Source organism: Rana temporaria, chromosome 3 (assembly GCF_905171775.1).
Source record: "Rana temporaria chromosome 3, aRanTem1.1, whole genome shotgun sequence".
In the NCBI taxonomy this organism is placed as follows: Eukaryota; Metazoa; Chordata; class Amphibia; order Anura; family Ranidae; genus Rana; species Rana temporaria.
Genome location: NC_053491.1, coordinates 219,649,137 through 219,665,223, shown reverse-complemented (window position 1 = coordinate 219,665,223; position 16,087 = coordinate 219,649,137). Strand labels below are relative to the sequence as shown.

The following is a 16,087-nucleotide window of genomic DNA, read 5'->3' as shown; positions in this document are numbered from 1 at the left end:
AATTTCCAGCCATTAACCTTTCATTCTTGTCAATAAGTGGAGGCTGGATCATATTTAATGCTGTCCTGGGTACTGATGATTATAAATACCTACACCTCACATCTATGACTGTGAGTGCACTGTTTCAAAAGGGTTTCAGTAAAAGTAAGGTATTTCAGCACAAAACCTAATACCCACCCAGTTATGTATTGGCTCTTTATTGGTTCAAGCTTATTTAATTGATATTCTGCATAGGGTAGTTACAAGTACAAAGTACAGAAAGAACCGTATAGGTATATTACAGTCCAAATTTTCAACAATGTTATATCACGAAGGTTAGCAGAACAATATTGCACGAAGGTTAGCAGAACATATTGTGGTAAAGTAAAAAGAGCATACAGGAAGTGACTGGGGAGGAATGGACACAATGGTCTTGGATTGTCCAGATTGAAGCTGATGAAGCTAAAATGTCTGCAAAGTTAGTTTGCATTGGCTTTTTTAATGCTGATTTTCTTGTGTAGAAGGTAAAATATGGTCAAGCAAAACATGCATGCTGATGTGATAGGGATTATATAAAGAGTTTTGGTGAGAATTCTCCATCAGCGAGAACTATGCAGGCTAAGTGTGACAAATCTCTAAACAAGGACTCTGCCTTTAGCAAAATCCGAAAGATTTGCCTCTTTCATGAGCTCAGAAAAATTTTCAGTTTTCAGAGATACCACAGCTTGACTTTGTTTTTTTTTGTTGTAGCATACCAGCTTTTCTTATTACAGATTGGGTTTGCATTTGGTACCATACACTGATCACTGTATATACAGGCTGGGCTACCTTTTTTTAAATGTTACACTACAGATCTGCTTTACAGCTCTATATCCCATTGAAAATTAACGGACTTAATGAAAACAGTGCCCCATGTCACTGATATCCCATCATTCCATGATATCTTAACAATCTAATCTCAGCAGAGAGGTCTGAGTGACTATAGGGGTACTCTCTCTAGTGGCTAATCAACAAATCTCTACACTTAATACAAAAAAAAATACAAAAAAATAAACATCAAGTATGTAAAAAATATTAAAATTACAGTAAGTATTTAGTTTAAAGAAAATCTGTGCTTTTCCCATTGCAACGCAAAAAGTTGGATTTATTACTTCATATATCCCACCCCCCCAGCATATAGCTTACCTTTCCTTCACTCCATTACCCTTCTGTTCAGCACTGGGCATACCTTCCAACTTTCTGAAATGATAAAAAAGGACACCTTTTAGCACACAGTATGTAGGCAAATGACAGGTTCCTGCCACGGACCAATTACAATTTTTAAAATGACAAATGCAGTAATTTAGAGGTTGGATAAAGCATAGTGTAGCATATTTTTTTATATAGAAGTACACATCAGACCCAAAAGAGGGACAACTAAGGCCACAAGGGAGACAGAGGGATAGTCACTTCAAAGAAGGGACAGTTTGGAACTGTGGCACTGGAAGCCAAAATAAATACTTATATGTTGCAGGGAATAACACAGATATATATGTATGCTCCATCCAGCTCTACATTCACTTGTATGCAAAAAATACCATTCAGTTTCATTAACATGGTGTCAGTTCTGTTTTGTATTGTATGACTCAGGAAGTTGTATACCCTGTTTAATTTATTATGAGGCATCAGTTCTGTTTTGTATTGTATGACTCAGGAAGTTGTATACCCTGTTTAATTTATTATGGGGCATCAGTTCTGTTTTGTATTGTATGACCCAGGAAGTTGTATACCCTGTTTAATTTATTATGGGGCATCAGTTCTGTTTTGTATTGTATGACCCAGGAAGTTGTATACCCTGTTTAATTTATTATGAGGCACACGCCATTACTACTGCTTGTATGCTTTACGTGCTATAGTGTTTATACTGCTGTGTGAAAAATTATATACAGTGCCTTGAAAAAGTACAACTGTAAACCTACCAAGACATGGCCGTCAACTTAAACTGACAGGCCAGGCAAGGACAGCATTGATCAGAGAAGCAGCCAAGAGGGACACAGCAAACATGTGGAAGAAGGTGCTCTGGTCAGATGAGACCAAAATTGAACATTTTGGCCTAAAAGCAAAAAAACTATGTATGGCAGAAAACTAACACTGCACATAAATATTGGGACATCGACACAATTCTAATCTTTTTGGCTCCATACACCACCACAATGGATTTGAAATGAAATGAACAAGGTGTGCTTTAACTGCAGAATTTCAGCTTTAATTTTAGGGTATTTGAGTTAATTTCAAGTGTGCTATTTGCATTTGGAATCTGTTGCTGTCAACTCTCAATATGAGATCCAAAGAGCTGTCACTATCAGTGAAGCAAGCCATCATTAGGCTGAAAAACAAAACAAACCCATCAAAGAGATAGCAAAAACATTAGGTGTGGCCAAATCAACTGTTTGGAACATCCTTAAAAAGAAAGAACGCACCGGTGAGCTCAGCAACACCAAAAGACCCGGAAGGCCACGGGAAACAACTGTGGTGGATGACCAAAGAATTTCAAATCCACTGTGGTGGTGTATAGAGCCAAAAAGATTAGAATTATGTCGATGTTCCAATAATTATGGACCTGACTGTATGATACACATTTGCATCTCTATTGTCTATAAGTTTTAAGGTGATTTCATGTGTTTGTTCTACCAGCCTGTCCTGGGAGCCCTGAGATCCCATGTAATAAACATGGAACATGTGATGAAGGATATACTGGCACTGGAGAATGCAGATGCAGCCCTGAATTCAATGGAACAGCTTGCGAGCTATGTATGCCAGGGAGATATGGACCAGACTGTAAACGTAGGTTTATCTATTTTTTTTTTTTTTCATTTGCACAAGATGCTAGATCTCTAAAGTGAGCTCTGCTTAGTCCTCAAAGATTTATGTGACAGATTAATAAAAGTATTAATTTATATTAATAGGGATTTCATTTCTACTTCATCTGTAGAATAATTCGATGCCCTCTAAAACAGCTTGAAGATGACCCCTCTATGACTTTTTTTTGCCGTAAAAAGTCACTGGCCCAGATTCTCAAAGGACTTACGACGGCGTAGCGCCATGTACGCCGTCGTAAGTCAGAATGAGAGCCGTCGTATCTATGCGGCTGATTCTTAGAATCAGTTACGCATAAATTTGGCTAAGATACGAGCGGCGTAAGTCTCTTACACCGTCGTATCTTAGGGTGCATATTTACGCTGGCCGCTAGGTGGCGCATTCGTAGATTTCCGCGTCGAATATGCTAATGAGCTAGATACGCCAATTCACGAATGTACGTGCGCCCGGCGTAGCTACGATACGCTACGCCCGCCTACATTTACGCCACTGACTGTGAATCTGGCCCCTTGTCTCCATACTATTTTCACATAAGATTATATATTAAATGACCATGTAACATGCATTTAATCCCCTTGTAATTATAGATGATGTTATGATATAGAACAGGGCTGATGATGCTGCTGTGTGCCACTTTCTTGGATATGGCATCCAAGATAGTAGTCAGACTCACAGCTTACCCAAATGACAATCTGTAGTATTCTGCTGCTATCACTGAAGAGGCTCACTGAACAGCCTTTCATTTATCTGATGACAAGGAAGAGAGGCTGATAGTAGGATCTCGCAAAAAGCAGAGCACCGAATATTGATAGAAATGGCACCTCTTCCACTCATAATATAATCAGCTCCTGCTTTCTTTACATTTTTGTACACTAATGCTCCAGTTGGTACTTAGTTCTAATTATTTTATATGTGCACAGATAATACATTTATGATTTTACCTAAAGTCCTAATGTTTGCTAAGAAGTAGCTGTACATGGCAGCTGGAACAGGACCAGGAACAGACAGGAATAGACAGGTTCCTAAAGCCTCGTACACACGACCGAGGAACTCGACGGGCGAAACACATCGTTTTCCTCGTCGAGTTCCTTGTTAGGCTGTCGAGGAACTCGACAAGGCAAGTTTCTCCATTCCCGTTGAGGAAAAAGAAGACATGCTCTCTTTTTGGGCTCGACGGGATCCTTGACAGTTTCCTCGTCGAAAAATGTACACACGACTGGTTTCCTCCTTTTTGCCGAGAAACTCGGTCGTGTGTACGAGGCCTGACAAAGTAAAGCTGCCCATACACTGTGCGAATTTCACGTTGTTGGTGGTCATATCGGCACCCTCCTGCCCAACATTCTTAGACTTGTTGGCAAAACAGTCAGATCTAACAGATCTGTTTGGGTACACTGACAACCACCACCAGCGACTGTCAGAATATAATAGAATACAATAGCCTATTAGTCCACTCACACTGTATAGCATGGATGGAAGAATCTGTTCTCTTGTAACCGTTTATCTAATTAGTTACTATCTAATTAGGGGTTATGACTGGACACAAATAGGGACTGCATTTCTGTCCACATACAAAGTGTCTGCTGCTTGTTGCTTATTAATAGCATATTATTATGTCTATTATTATTTATGACACAATGTTATTGTGTCTGATCGCAGCATCCTTTTCGCTCTTATTCTCCTGTCTGAATGAGGTCTAATGCCGCGTACACACGGTCAGAATTTCTGACAACAAATTTTCGATGTGAGCTTTTGGTCGGATATTCCAACCGTGTGTAGGCTTCATCGGACATTTGCTGTCAGAATTTCCGACAACAAATGTTTGAGAGCTGGTTCTCAATTTTTCCGACAACAAAAGTTCTTGTCGGCAATTCCGATTGTCTGTATGCAATTCTGAGGCACAAAAATCCTACGCATGCTCGAAATCATTGAACTTCATTTTTCTCGCCTCGTCGTAGAGTTGTACGTGACAGCGTTCTTGACATTCAGAAATTCCGACAACATTTGTGTGACCATGTGTATGCAAGACAAGTTTGAGCGTACAATCCGTCAGAAAAAAATCCCCGGGTTTTAGTTGTCAGAATGTCTGATCGTGTGTACGCAGCATTAGTCTCTACGTTAGCAGGCTTTGGACTTGTGTTAATGGACAAATGCAGCTTGATTTTAGGTACATTCTCCATGCATTTAAGACATTTGAGATCATTGACAGGTATATTTGATCTGCACTTCTTTCTCACCTGCATTGACCTCCTAAGCAGCATCAAGCTCAACAGAAAAGAAGCAGTTCTAATGTGAACTAAAGCCCATCTTTAAAGGTTTTCACTGAGTTCATGTTCCTGTCTGGTCACAGCTAGCGATGACCACTTGTGTGCACATTTAGGTCAACACTTCTGCACATATGCCAGAGATCGGCGATGGAGTTCCTGGTTCTGCACACCCTCTGGGTCTATTATTAGGGGTTCCACCCCTCCTTTTTGAAATTTGTATTTATTTTACATTATTGGGAAAACCCCAAAAGAGGGTGCGGTACTCGAAAGGCAGATAATATACACAAAGTTCTAGGTGGACTGGAGTGAAGTCAGGAATTATGGCAGGGTTATCTCACTGTCAATTTATTTAAGACATATAAGTTAGCAGGCGCGACCCCCCTAATCCATGCTTCTGGCCCCCTAATTTACATGTAGGATGCCGGACATGGACTCCAATGTTTTTTTTTTTTTTGAAAGCAAGTGATTAGAGCCAGAGGCAGAGCACTGTGCCCCGAGCCCACCTAGCTGTGTGACAATAGCAAATAATTATTCGCTATTGTCTTCCTGATTCTCCTCCTGGCCAATCAGGAAAGAGAAAGAGAAGCAATCCTATTGGCCGCGGAGAGGAGGATGCCCGCGACCTAGGTGGGGTAAATGTGGGGCTGGTGACTAACTAAGGGGGATGACCTGTGAGCGACGACCCAGGGTAGGGGGGTGGTGATGGGTGGATTGTTTGCCGCCCCCCCAACACAAAATATACCACCAGCCGCTACTGTAAGTTAGTCTACCAGACTCTGTCTATAACTAAAATACAATGATATGGTGGACTGAACCTTTAAGGCATTGAAACCATTGGATAAGCATGACAGCCAGGTACTAGCATTGTCAGAGGGAGGTAAGAAATGGCAGCTCACATATTTCTCTCGCTGTAATTTTTCACTAAGCCTGAAATATAAATAGCCATTTTTGTATGAATGTATGTGCCACTGCATGCCAGAGAGATGTTTCTGCACATAAGCAAGATAAACACTCTGTGTTGTGTGCTCCTCATTCCCCATTCTGCATATGAACAATGTGAATAGTGTGAGGTGTATTATACATTAACGAATCGTGATTATTACTGAGCCAAGCTTGCCATTTATGTCTTGTAGTCTGTGACTGTACGGAAAATGGGCAATGTGACGAAGGCATCACTGGAAATGGAGAGTGCTCCTGTAAGAGAGGATGGATTGGAAAACGCTGTGAAACTAAATTAGGTTACTCTTAATTATTTTTGTGTCTTCGCGCACTAAGTAGTTTCAGTATTGGACATGTCAATGTCAAAATAACTTTTTCCCTAATTACTTATAGATTTGCCTCCAGTCTGTACACCTCCATGCAATAGAGATGCTGTGTGCAAGAGGGATAAAACCTGTGAGTGTAAGAAGTTCTATGAAGGTGATGGAAGAACGTGTAAAGGTAATAAACCTAATCAGTTGTTATATTGCTCCATTCTGTCTAAGGTCTCACATTACATACACCTTTAGTAGAGGATATGATCTAAAATGGGTTGCATGCTCAAAAACATATATATCACTGTGCATAAGTATTTACAGCATTTTTCACACCTGACTAAAAAAGAATGCTTTCAGAAATACAAGTGTTAATAGTTTATTTTTATCAATTAACAAAATGGAAAGTAAGTGAACAGGAGAGAGATCCAAATCAATCAATATTTGGTATGATTACCCTTTGCCTTCAAACAGCATCAGTTCTTATAGGTACACTTGCACACAGTTTTTGAAGGAACTCGGTGGGTTGTTCCAAACATCTTGGAGAACTAACCACAGATCTTCTGTGGCTGTAGGCAGCCGTAAATCCTTCTGTCTCTTCATGTATTCCCAGACAGACTGGGAGATGTTGAGATCAGGGCTCTCTTGGAGGACCAAACCATCACTTCCAGGACTCCTTGTTCTGTAACACAAAACTTTCTTACACAACCTCACCTTAGTAGCAGAGTTTAGCTGTTCCTCACCCAGTTTAAGCCTCCTACACAGATGTTTCTGTTTTAGTTCATGATTGTGTTTCAGTTTCATATGAAATTAATGATAATTAGCACCTGCTTAGTATAATGTGTTAATAATGCACTAAACTACATAGACTATAACCCTACACAATCCCTGACTTTATGCAAGTGTACAAAGTGTGCAAGTGTAAGGCTAGGTTCACATCTATGCAGTTTCAATCAATGTGATTTTCAGGCATGTTTTGCTTTTTTTTTCAGCTGAATGTACAAAAAATTATTGCTGGCAAAAAAATAGGGGTCTGGTATGGTATGGATTTAGATAGGTACCATGCCAAAATGTTAAATGTCCCCCAGTGTAGATCCATCATCAATCAGGCTGCCCGCCACACCGCTAGACCTAAAAAAAAGGAACAAAAAAAAGTTCAGATCGTGACGAAGGCTAACCGCCGACTGCCTGCTCCTCCGTCTGACAGTTATTAAATAGGTAAGGTGTGGAGCCGCCCCTGTGATGTCAGCAGCCCAGCATGCACCAGTCGATGGTCTCACTGGGGCAATGCCATAAGGTGATGTCGCCAGGTGGCCCCATTCCTTGCCTACAGTATTTAGGACTGTCAGATGGAGGAGCAGGCAGTTGGCGGTTAGTCTTTGTTGTGGCCTGAGCTTTTTTGGGGACCCACGTCATTTTTTTCCTGATTTCCATTTGCTGAACCCTCAAAATAACTCAACACACAGCCATTAATGTCTAAACCGCTGGCAACAAAAGTGAGTACAGGCATACCCCACTTTTAAGTACACAATGGGGTTTATTTACTAAAGCTGGAAAGTGCAAAATCAGTCTGAGGCCTCGTACACACGACCGAGGAACTCGTCGTAAATGAAACATCGTTTTCCTCAACGAGTTCCTTGTTAGGCTTGTCGAGAATCTTGACAAGCTTTCTTTGCGTACACACTGTCAAGACAAAATCTCGTCGTTCTCAAACGCGGTGACGTAAAAAACGTACGACGGCACTATAAAGGGGAAGTTTGATTCCACTGGCGCCACCCTTCTGAGCATGTGCGGGTTTCTAAGCATACACACGAACGCGTTTCTCATCGAAAACCAGCCCGACGAGGAACACGACGAGGAAATTGAGACTCCCGACGAGGAAAAAGAGAACTCTTTTTTCTCATCGAGTTCCTCGACAGTTTTCTCGATGAAAAACATACACACGACCGTTTTCCTCAGCAAAAAAGCTCTGCCACCAAGTTTCTTGATGGATTCTGTCAAGGAAAACGGTCGTGTGAACGAGGCCTGACTTCTGCATAGAAAGTGACAAGCTAACAGGTTTCATTATCAGGCTTAATTGAACAGGCTGGGATTAGAAGCTCATTGTTTTCTATGCAGAAGTGAGCCTGATTTTGCACTCTCCAGCTTTAGTAAATAAACCCCATTGTGTACTTAAAAGTGGGGTATGCCTGTACACCCCTAAGTGAAAATTTTCAAATTGGGCCCAATTAGCCATTTTCCTTCCCTTGTATCATGTGACTCGTTAGTGTTACAAAGTCTCAGGTGTGAATGGGGAGTAGGTGTGCTAAATTTGGCGTTATCGCTCTCAGTCTCTTATGCTGGTCACTGGAAGTTCAACATGGCACTTCATGGCAAAGAACTCTCTGTGGATCTGAAAAAAAGAATTGTTGCTCTATATAAAGATGGCCTAGGCCCTAAGCTATAAGAAGATTGCCAAGACCCTGAAACTGAGCTGCAGCATGGTGGATAAGATCATACAGCATTTTAACAGGACAGGTTCCACTCAGAACAGGCCTCGCCACGGTCGACCAAAGAAGTTGAGTGCATGTGCTCAGCGTCATATCCAGAGGTTGTCTTTGGGAAATAGACGTATGAGTGCGTCCAGCATTGCTGCAGAGGTTGAAGGGGTGGGGGGGGGGGGGTCAGCCTGTCAGTGCTCAGACCATAATTTTCACCTTTGCTAAAGTCCATTAAAAAAGGTATGTACAGTATATAGAGAAGAGAGTGATGGGCAGTGGTGTTAGTATGGTTTAAATATGACATTTTCCCCCATTTTACCAGATCATCATGACATTATTATTATTATTTTTATTATTATTAATAATATGTTTTCTTTTCCTGTAGTGATAAATCTGTGTCAGGCAAATAATGGTGGCTGTGATAAGAATGCTAAGTGCTCACAAAGTGGTGTGAAAGTGACTTGCAGCTGTCTGAAAGGATACAGTGGAGATGGAACTGTCTGCACACCCATTAACCCATGTGCTGATGGACTAAACGGCGGGTGTCATGAACATGCCATCTGTACCATAACTGGACCGGTAAAGTCTGTTAATTCTATTTATTGACAAAGCTAAACAATTTTGTTTTACAAAAGTTCAGTGTTACTGTATTCATTTATATAATTCAGTTATTCCTCAGTCATAGTACAGCAGTGTTCCTCAAATAGGAATCTAACATAAATTGCTGTCTCATTTTTCAAGTATATATTTATGATTTACTTAAACAAAATAGATTGCATATTTTTGAGTTGACTTGGAATTCATACCTGTACTAATATTTTCCATAGTTTAGACAATTAGGCAGATAATGAAGATTATTTTGTTAGTAATAAAACAAAGGACTGGCAATAATAAAATACCACATGCATAGGTCAGCCATAACTTTATGACCAGTGACAGGTTAAGTGACTTGATTATTCTCGTTAAAATGTCATGTGAAAGTTGATTAGATATATTAGGCAGCAAAAAAACATGTCCCTGAAGTAGAAAAATGGACATTGCAATTTGTTGTGAATGGGGCTGCGTAGCCACAGACCGGTCAGGGTGTCCATGTTGAACCGTGTCCACAGCCAAAAGTGCCTACAAAGGGCAAGTGAGCATCAGAACTGGACCATGGAGGAATAGAAGAACGTGGCCAGGTGTGATGAATGACCTTTTCTTTGACATCATGTGAATGGGCGAGTGCATGTGTGCTGCTTACCTGGGGAAGAGATGGCACCAGCATGCAGTATGGGAAGAAAAGAAGTGTGAGGCAGTGTGATGATTTGGGCAATATTCGGCTGGGAAACCTTCCTGCTGCCATTCATATGGATGTTACCAGAAGTGTAATTAGAACATTCAGGACCCCTGGTGCAAGAAACCATGAAGCTGACCTTTAGTCCCTTCCCACTGATCCCAGGGTCCTTTTCTCCTGTTGTGGGGCCCTTTATTATGGTCCTGCAGTGGGACCCCTTCCTGCCATCTTGGGTAGGGTAACCATCTTTTTTTTCAAGCCCAACCCGAAGCAGCGCAGGGCAATTTTTTTTCTAGTATACTCTATACTTATATTTTGTGATTGAAGAGTGCCCTTACATCAGAGTCCACAGAGTGCCCTCTTTTCATTTAAATCCAGAGTTACGCTTTAGATCTGAATACGCAAAGTTTCCCATTTACATCTGAACTCGCAGAGTTCCCTTACACTGTAAGGGAGACTCTGCAGATTCTGATATCTGCAGAGTCTCCCTTTCACGCCGATGGAACGCATATATGCGTCCTCGGCTTTCGGGGGTTATACCGGGATGGTACCGTTGTTTAGAGCGGGCGATTGGCTATTCAAATATAACAACCGATGCGGCTAAAAGCCGCTCGGTTGTTATGCCGGAGGAGCGGGAGGGGACATCCCCCCCTCCCGCCGCCTCTCGCCACTCTGACCGGGCCTCCCGTCCCACCGATCCCACCACGATCCGGCGCCTCCGTAGTCCAGGCACGCTCTGAAACAAAGCCGTAAACGGCTTTGATTCAGTGTCCGCATTGAAAACACGGAAGCGACGTCATGACGTCACTTCCGGGTTTCTCGGCTGCCAATGGCGCCGGATTTAAAAAAGTACACAGTATTCAGAATCGCCGTTTTCGGCGATCTGAATACTTTGAAGTGCAAAGGAGGGCTCAGGGGTCTTTTAGACCCCCGATCCCTTCATAAAGAGTACCTGTCACCACCGATTACTGTCACAAGGGATGTTTACATTCCTTGTGACAGCAATAAAAGTGATCAAAATGTAAAAAAAAAAAAAAACACAATTTAATATTATAAAAAAAAAAAAAATAGAAAAAATAATTTTTTAAAGCGCCCCCCTCCCTGCGAGCTTGCGCAACAAAGAAAACGCATACGGAAGTCGCGCCCGCATATGAAAACGATGTTCAAATCACACATGTGAGGTATCGCCGCGATCGTCAGAGCGAGAGCAATAATTCTATCACTAGACCTACTCTGTAACTCTAACCTGGTAACCGTAAAAAAAGTTTAAAGCGTCGCCTATGGAGATTTTTAGGTACCGTAGTTTGTCGCAATTCTACGAGTGCGTGCAATTATAAAGCGTGACATGCTTGGTATCTATTTACTCGGCGTAACATCATCTTTCACATTATGCCAAAAAATTGGGCTAATTTTACTTTTTCATTTTTTTAAAATTCATGAAAGTACATTTTTCCCAAAAAGTTGTGTTTAAAACACCGCCGCACAAATACCGTGTGACATAAAATATTGCAAAAATCGCCATTTTATTCTCTAGATTCTCAGCTAAAAAAATATATATAATGTTTGGGGGTTCTAAGTAATTTTCTAGACAAAAATATGGATTTTAACTTGTAAACACCAAATGTCATAAATAGGCTTAGGCATGAAAGGGATAAAGGCGAACTCTGGGGGCTTTGATTCAAGGAAGAACAGTGAGAACTCTGATGAAAGGGGGAACACTGCTGACTCTGGTGTAAAGCGTAACTCTGATATAAGGGGGTCCCTGGAAACCAGAGCCCCCACTGACATTATCATTCCCAGCATTTCCCTTTAATCAGGGTTCCCAGTGCCCCTGTTACTTCAGAGTCTGTTTATACTCCCTTGCATCCGATCCAATCTGCTGAAAACAAATGGATGGGGATCCGTTCCAATCAGCCAAGCTAATGGGGATCAGATGACAGTCAGATGTAAACAGACAGGTGGTCTGTTTACATTCGCCTACCCCAAAGAGAACAGCATGCTGTGTCCGCTCTGCAACAGGTGGAATGGACACGGACCTGTCATCGGAATGCCCAGCAGGGATCAGACGACAGGACCCCTGCTGAGCAAGCGGATCCACTTGGCGGAGTGAAAGGGCCCTAAGGCGGAGCTCTGTTGACTGTAGTGTAAAGGGTAATGCTGATGTAAGGTGTTCTCTGGGAATCCTGATGTAAGGGGGTCCCTACTCACCAAATCCCCCACGTACATCAGATTTCCCCATTACATTACAGTACACAGAGATCTCTCCTTAAATTAGTGTGCTCAGAGGCTGACAAGAGAAGGGGGGAGCTGAACTCGCACAATGTCTTTCCCGCTGTCAGTGTGAACCTAGGCTTAAGCTCAGCTCATTACCTGTAGAGAAGACACCGGGGAACCAGAAATCTTGCTGATTGATAGGGGATCAAATTCTTATTTCACTCATTAAAATGCATATCAATATATATATTTTTTTTAAATGCATTTTTCTGGATTTTTTGTTGTTGTTATTCTATCTCTCACTGTTAAAATAAACCTACCATTAAAGTGATAGACTGATCATTTCTTTGTCAGTGGGCAAATGTATCAAATCAGAAGGGGATCAAATACTTTTTACCCTCACTGTATATATATTATCACTTGCAACAACTTTCAATTTTACCAGCTATGTAGCAACCCTTATTTGAAGTTAATGCTTTTAAAATGTCCCAATCACCAATCTCCTCCAAATAACAATTTCAGCTGAAATCAGTTTATAAAACATGCACTTGGGTAGGTGAATATACAATACAAATATTCCCCAGAATTCTCACTAGCTAATCAGTACAAAATGTCTAGGGGTAAAACAGAGATATTTGGTTTTTGTTATATACATTTGCCAGATCCAGGAACCCCTACAAATTGTGATCCCAAACTCTAATGCCGCGTACACACGATCGGTCAAGCCGATGAGAACAGTCTGATGGACCGTTTTCATCGGACCAAACCGACCGTGTGTAGGCCTCATCGGTTATTTATCCATAGGTTAAAAAAAAGCAATCTTGTTTTAAATTTAACCAATAGATACCTAACCGAAAGAAAAAAAACAATCGTTTGTAGGCACGTCCATCGGTTAAAAATCCACGCATGCTCAGACTAAATTAGGGGACGGGAGCGCTCGTTCTGGTAAAACTAGCGTTCGTTATGGAGCTAGCACATTCATCACGCTGTAACAGACAGAAAAGCGCGAATCGGCTCTAACCAAACTTTTACTAACACGTGTTAACACAGAATCAGCAAAAGCAGCCCCAAGGGTGGCGCCCTTTATAGTGCCGTCGTACGTGGTTTACGTGAACGCGTTCTGACATGATCGTTTTTTTAACCAATGGTGTGTAGGCACGACTTACCATCAGTCAGCTTCATCGGTTAACCGTTGAAAACGGTCCATCAGACCGTTTTCATCAGATGGACCGATCGTGTGTACAGGGCATAAAGCGTCTGGACACAAGGCAGCTTAAGGTGCTAGGGCCTTTTGCTCGTTATAAATTGATCTTTGTGGCTGCCAATCTTTGATTTATTGGATGTGGTGCAGGTACACACTGGGGGTCTTTGGCTGGTGTCTTGCTATAGCGGTAGCATGTTCCTGTTTATTTACTGTGTTTTGCATTTAGTATTGTCTATAAACATTTTGCTTGCTGTTTTCTTAGGACAAACGTAAATGTGAATGCAAAGACCAATACATTGGAGATGGTGTAACCTGTGATTTGAAGGAAGCAGCCATTGACAGATGTATGCAAGATAATGGACAATGTCACACGGATGCATTATGTGCTGATTTACACTATCTAGGTGAGTAAAGAATGGATAAACATGTCCTTATTAAAGATACATCACAACAGTCATGTATTATGGGTGCCACCTACAAATACTGCCTCCATGCTTAGCCTCTGCTTTTTTTTTACAGTTCCATGTCATGTTGACAAAGCAGTTGCTTCTTACAAATGTATGCTCATACCAACCAACTGTATTTTGCTTAGTGTTTTCCTGGTTAGTTTATAGCAGGCATGTCAAACTCAAATGAAACTATGGAAAAATTAATTGGGATTAAAGGATAACTAAACTCAAAAAAATGTTTTAATATTGTCCATTATAGCAATGCCCATTGTAGCATTCAGCATTGGCACAATGTCCTTTGCTGATTGCTTATGTAGCACTAACCCTCGAAGGAGCTGCTGAATATTTTGGGCGGCATGTTCCCTCTATTTTCTCGCTGTCCAGGGCAATGAGAGAGAGTCTGAAGAATTCCAATGTCCACAAGATACACTTCTTTTTCTAAGATTTATTTGCAGAACGTAGTAGAAAAGAAGTTGGAGGGGTGGAAGGGTAAATAGGTATATTCAGGTGTATACTCTTAAAACACTCCTGCTTTCAGCAAACAGTTCTCGTCGCCACTCTAGCCAGAGTGGGCATTGCTCACCCGGATAGGTCCCTCTCACTGGCCTAGCAGCCAGAATGACACACGGAATAAAGTACAGTCTCTGCCACAGACCTTCCTTTATGTGGAGACACTTTTGGTCCAGTATCCTCTACCACAGGATTCAGCACCCGGATCTCTCCAGATCAACTTTAGTAGAACTTAAATCTGACAGGCGATCACCATCAAGCCTCTCAGTGTATGGTGCATCCTTCGATGAAGTCTCCAGGCCTTCTTCCAAGATACCAGCCTCTTGCATGGTCCTCTCCAGGATAGGTCCACCCCTGGTTTCCTTCATCAAGTGGCTTCCTCTCGCAGGACAGACAGCACAGGATCACTTTGAAAGGGCAGGCCCCAGTCTGACTACTGGGCCTACCAGCGAAGCCGCAACCCCCGGACCAATGTGGTCCTGGAATCAGGATTCAGGAACACGCACCCCAGGCCAGGCGGTCCACTGACGACGAACCCCGCCCCAATAGCGTCTGTCCCCCTCCCCAGCATACACAGTGAGACGATCACTCCCACTGATTGGCTCCTGAGGGGGACACCCAATACGCCCTGACTCTGCTGCTGCCACCCTTGGTCTGGGATGGTAATAACACCCCCAGGCAAACAATGGTGGTTACTCCCAGCACAGCCATGGCTGAAACAGAGGTTAAATTGCCCAAGATTACACATGTCTGAGTCAAAAAACAACTCAGGCCCCCTCTAAATCTACAGCAGCGCCTGTTCAACAGGAGCAGGCCGCTACACTTACACTCACTGCCTTGGCTTCCTGCTTCCCTACCTGCTTCATGGACCACCTACTTGCTGTCTCTTCCACATTTGACAACATTTAGGTATTCTCTGCCACTCTTCCCTCTAGAGTCAACTTTACCCATGTTGCCCCTCTCTGCCCTTGATAACACAAGCTACGTACTTCATGTACCTCTCCCCTTTTGCAGTGTGAGCTACCTGTCTGTTCCCTGCCCCATCTTATAATGTGAACCATTATAAGATGGGGCAATATAAGCCACTTACTCCCTGCCCCTCTTCCCAGAGCCCCACAGACTCCCTGTCCCTTTCCTGTCCTTGAAAACATGAGCCACATACTCCCTGCTCCCCTCTGGCCATGAAAACATGGGCCAACTACTGCTTGCTGCAGCCCCCCTAACCTTGTCAACATGAGCCCCTCTCTGCTCTTGAAGCTTAAGTCACCTTTTCGCCTTTGACAACATGGACCATCTACTCCATGCCCCTCTTCCTCTATGACAGGAAGGACATTTGTGTAGTTGTAGCACAGGAGGCAAATGGAGTGTCTCCAATAATGCAGGGGAAATAAAATGTGGTAGGGGGAGAAAGGGATCAGAAAACAGAGTATAGTATCAGTATACTGACCCAACTGGTCAAACCTTCACACAAAGTTCATTGGTCTGCTGGGCCACACAAAATGCCATAGAGGCATCCATTGGTGAACACGCTATATATGCTCTGCAACCTTGCTTACAGTGTAGTATGTCAGTCATTGTAGTTATGTCAGTCATTGTGTGCCCACC

The 16,087-nt window shown here is 42.3% G+C and overlaps 1 protein-coding gene across 1 annotated transcript in view; it reads left to right on the top strand.

Moving 5' to 3' along the window:
- The window catches only part of STAB2 (stabilin 2), a 218,364-nt gene that overhangs the window by 182,565 nt on the left and 19,712 nt on the right, over nt 1-16,087 (top strand). Inside the window, exons 56-60 of the mRNA XM_040344273.1 lie at nt 2,653-2,802; nt 6,233-6,337; nt 6,432-6,539; nt 9,218-9,411; nt 13,786-13,927. Of these exons, the coding sequence (XP_040200207.1) occupies nt 2,653-2,802; nt 6,233-6,337; nt 6,432-6,539; nt 9,218-9,411; nt 13,786-13,927 (699 nt within the window). The remainder of the gene's footprint in view (nt 1-2,652; nt 2,803-6,232; nt 6,338-6,431; nt 6,540-9,217; nt 9,412-13,785; nt 13,928-16,087) is intronic.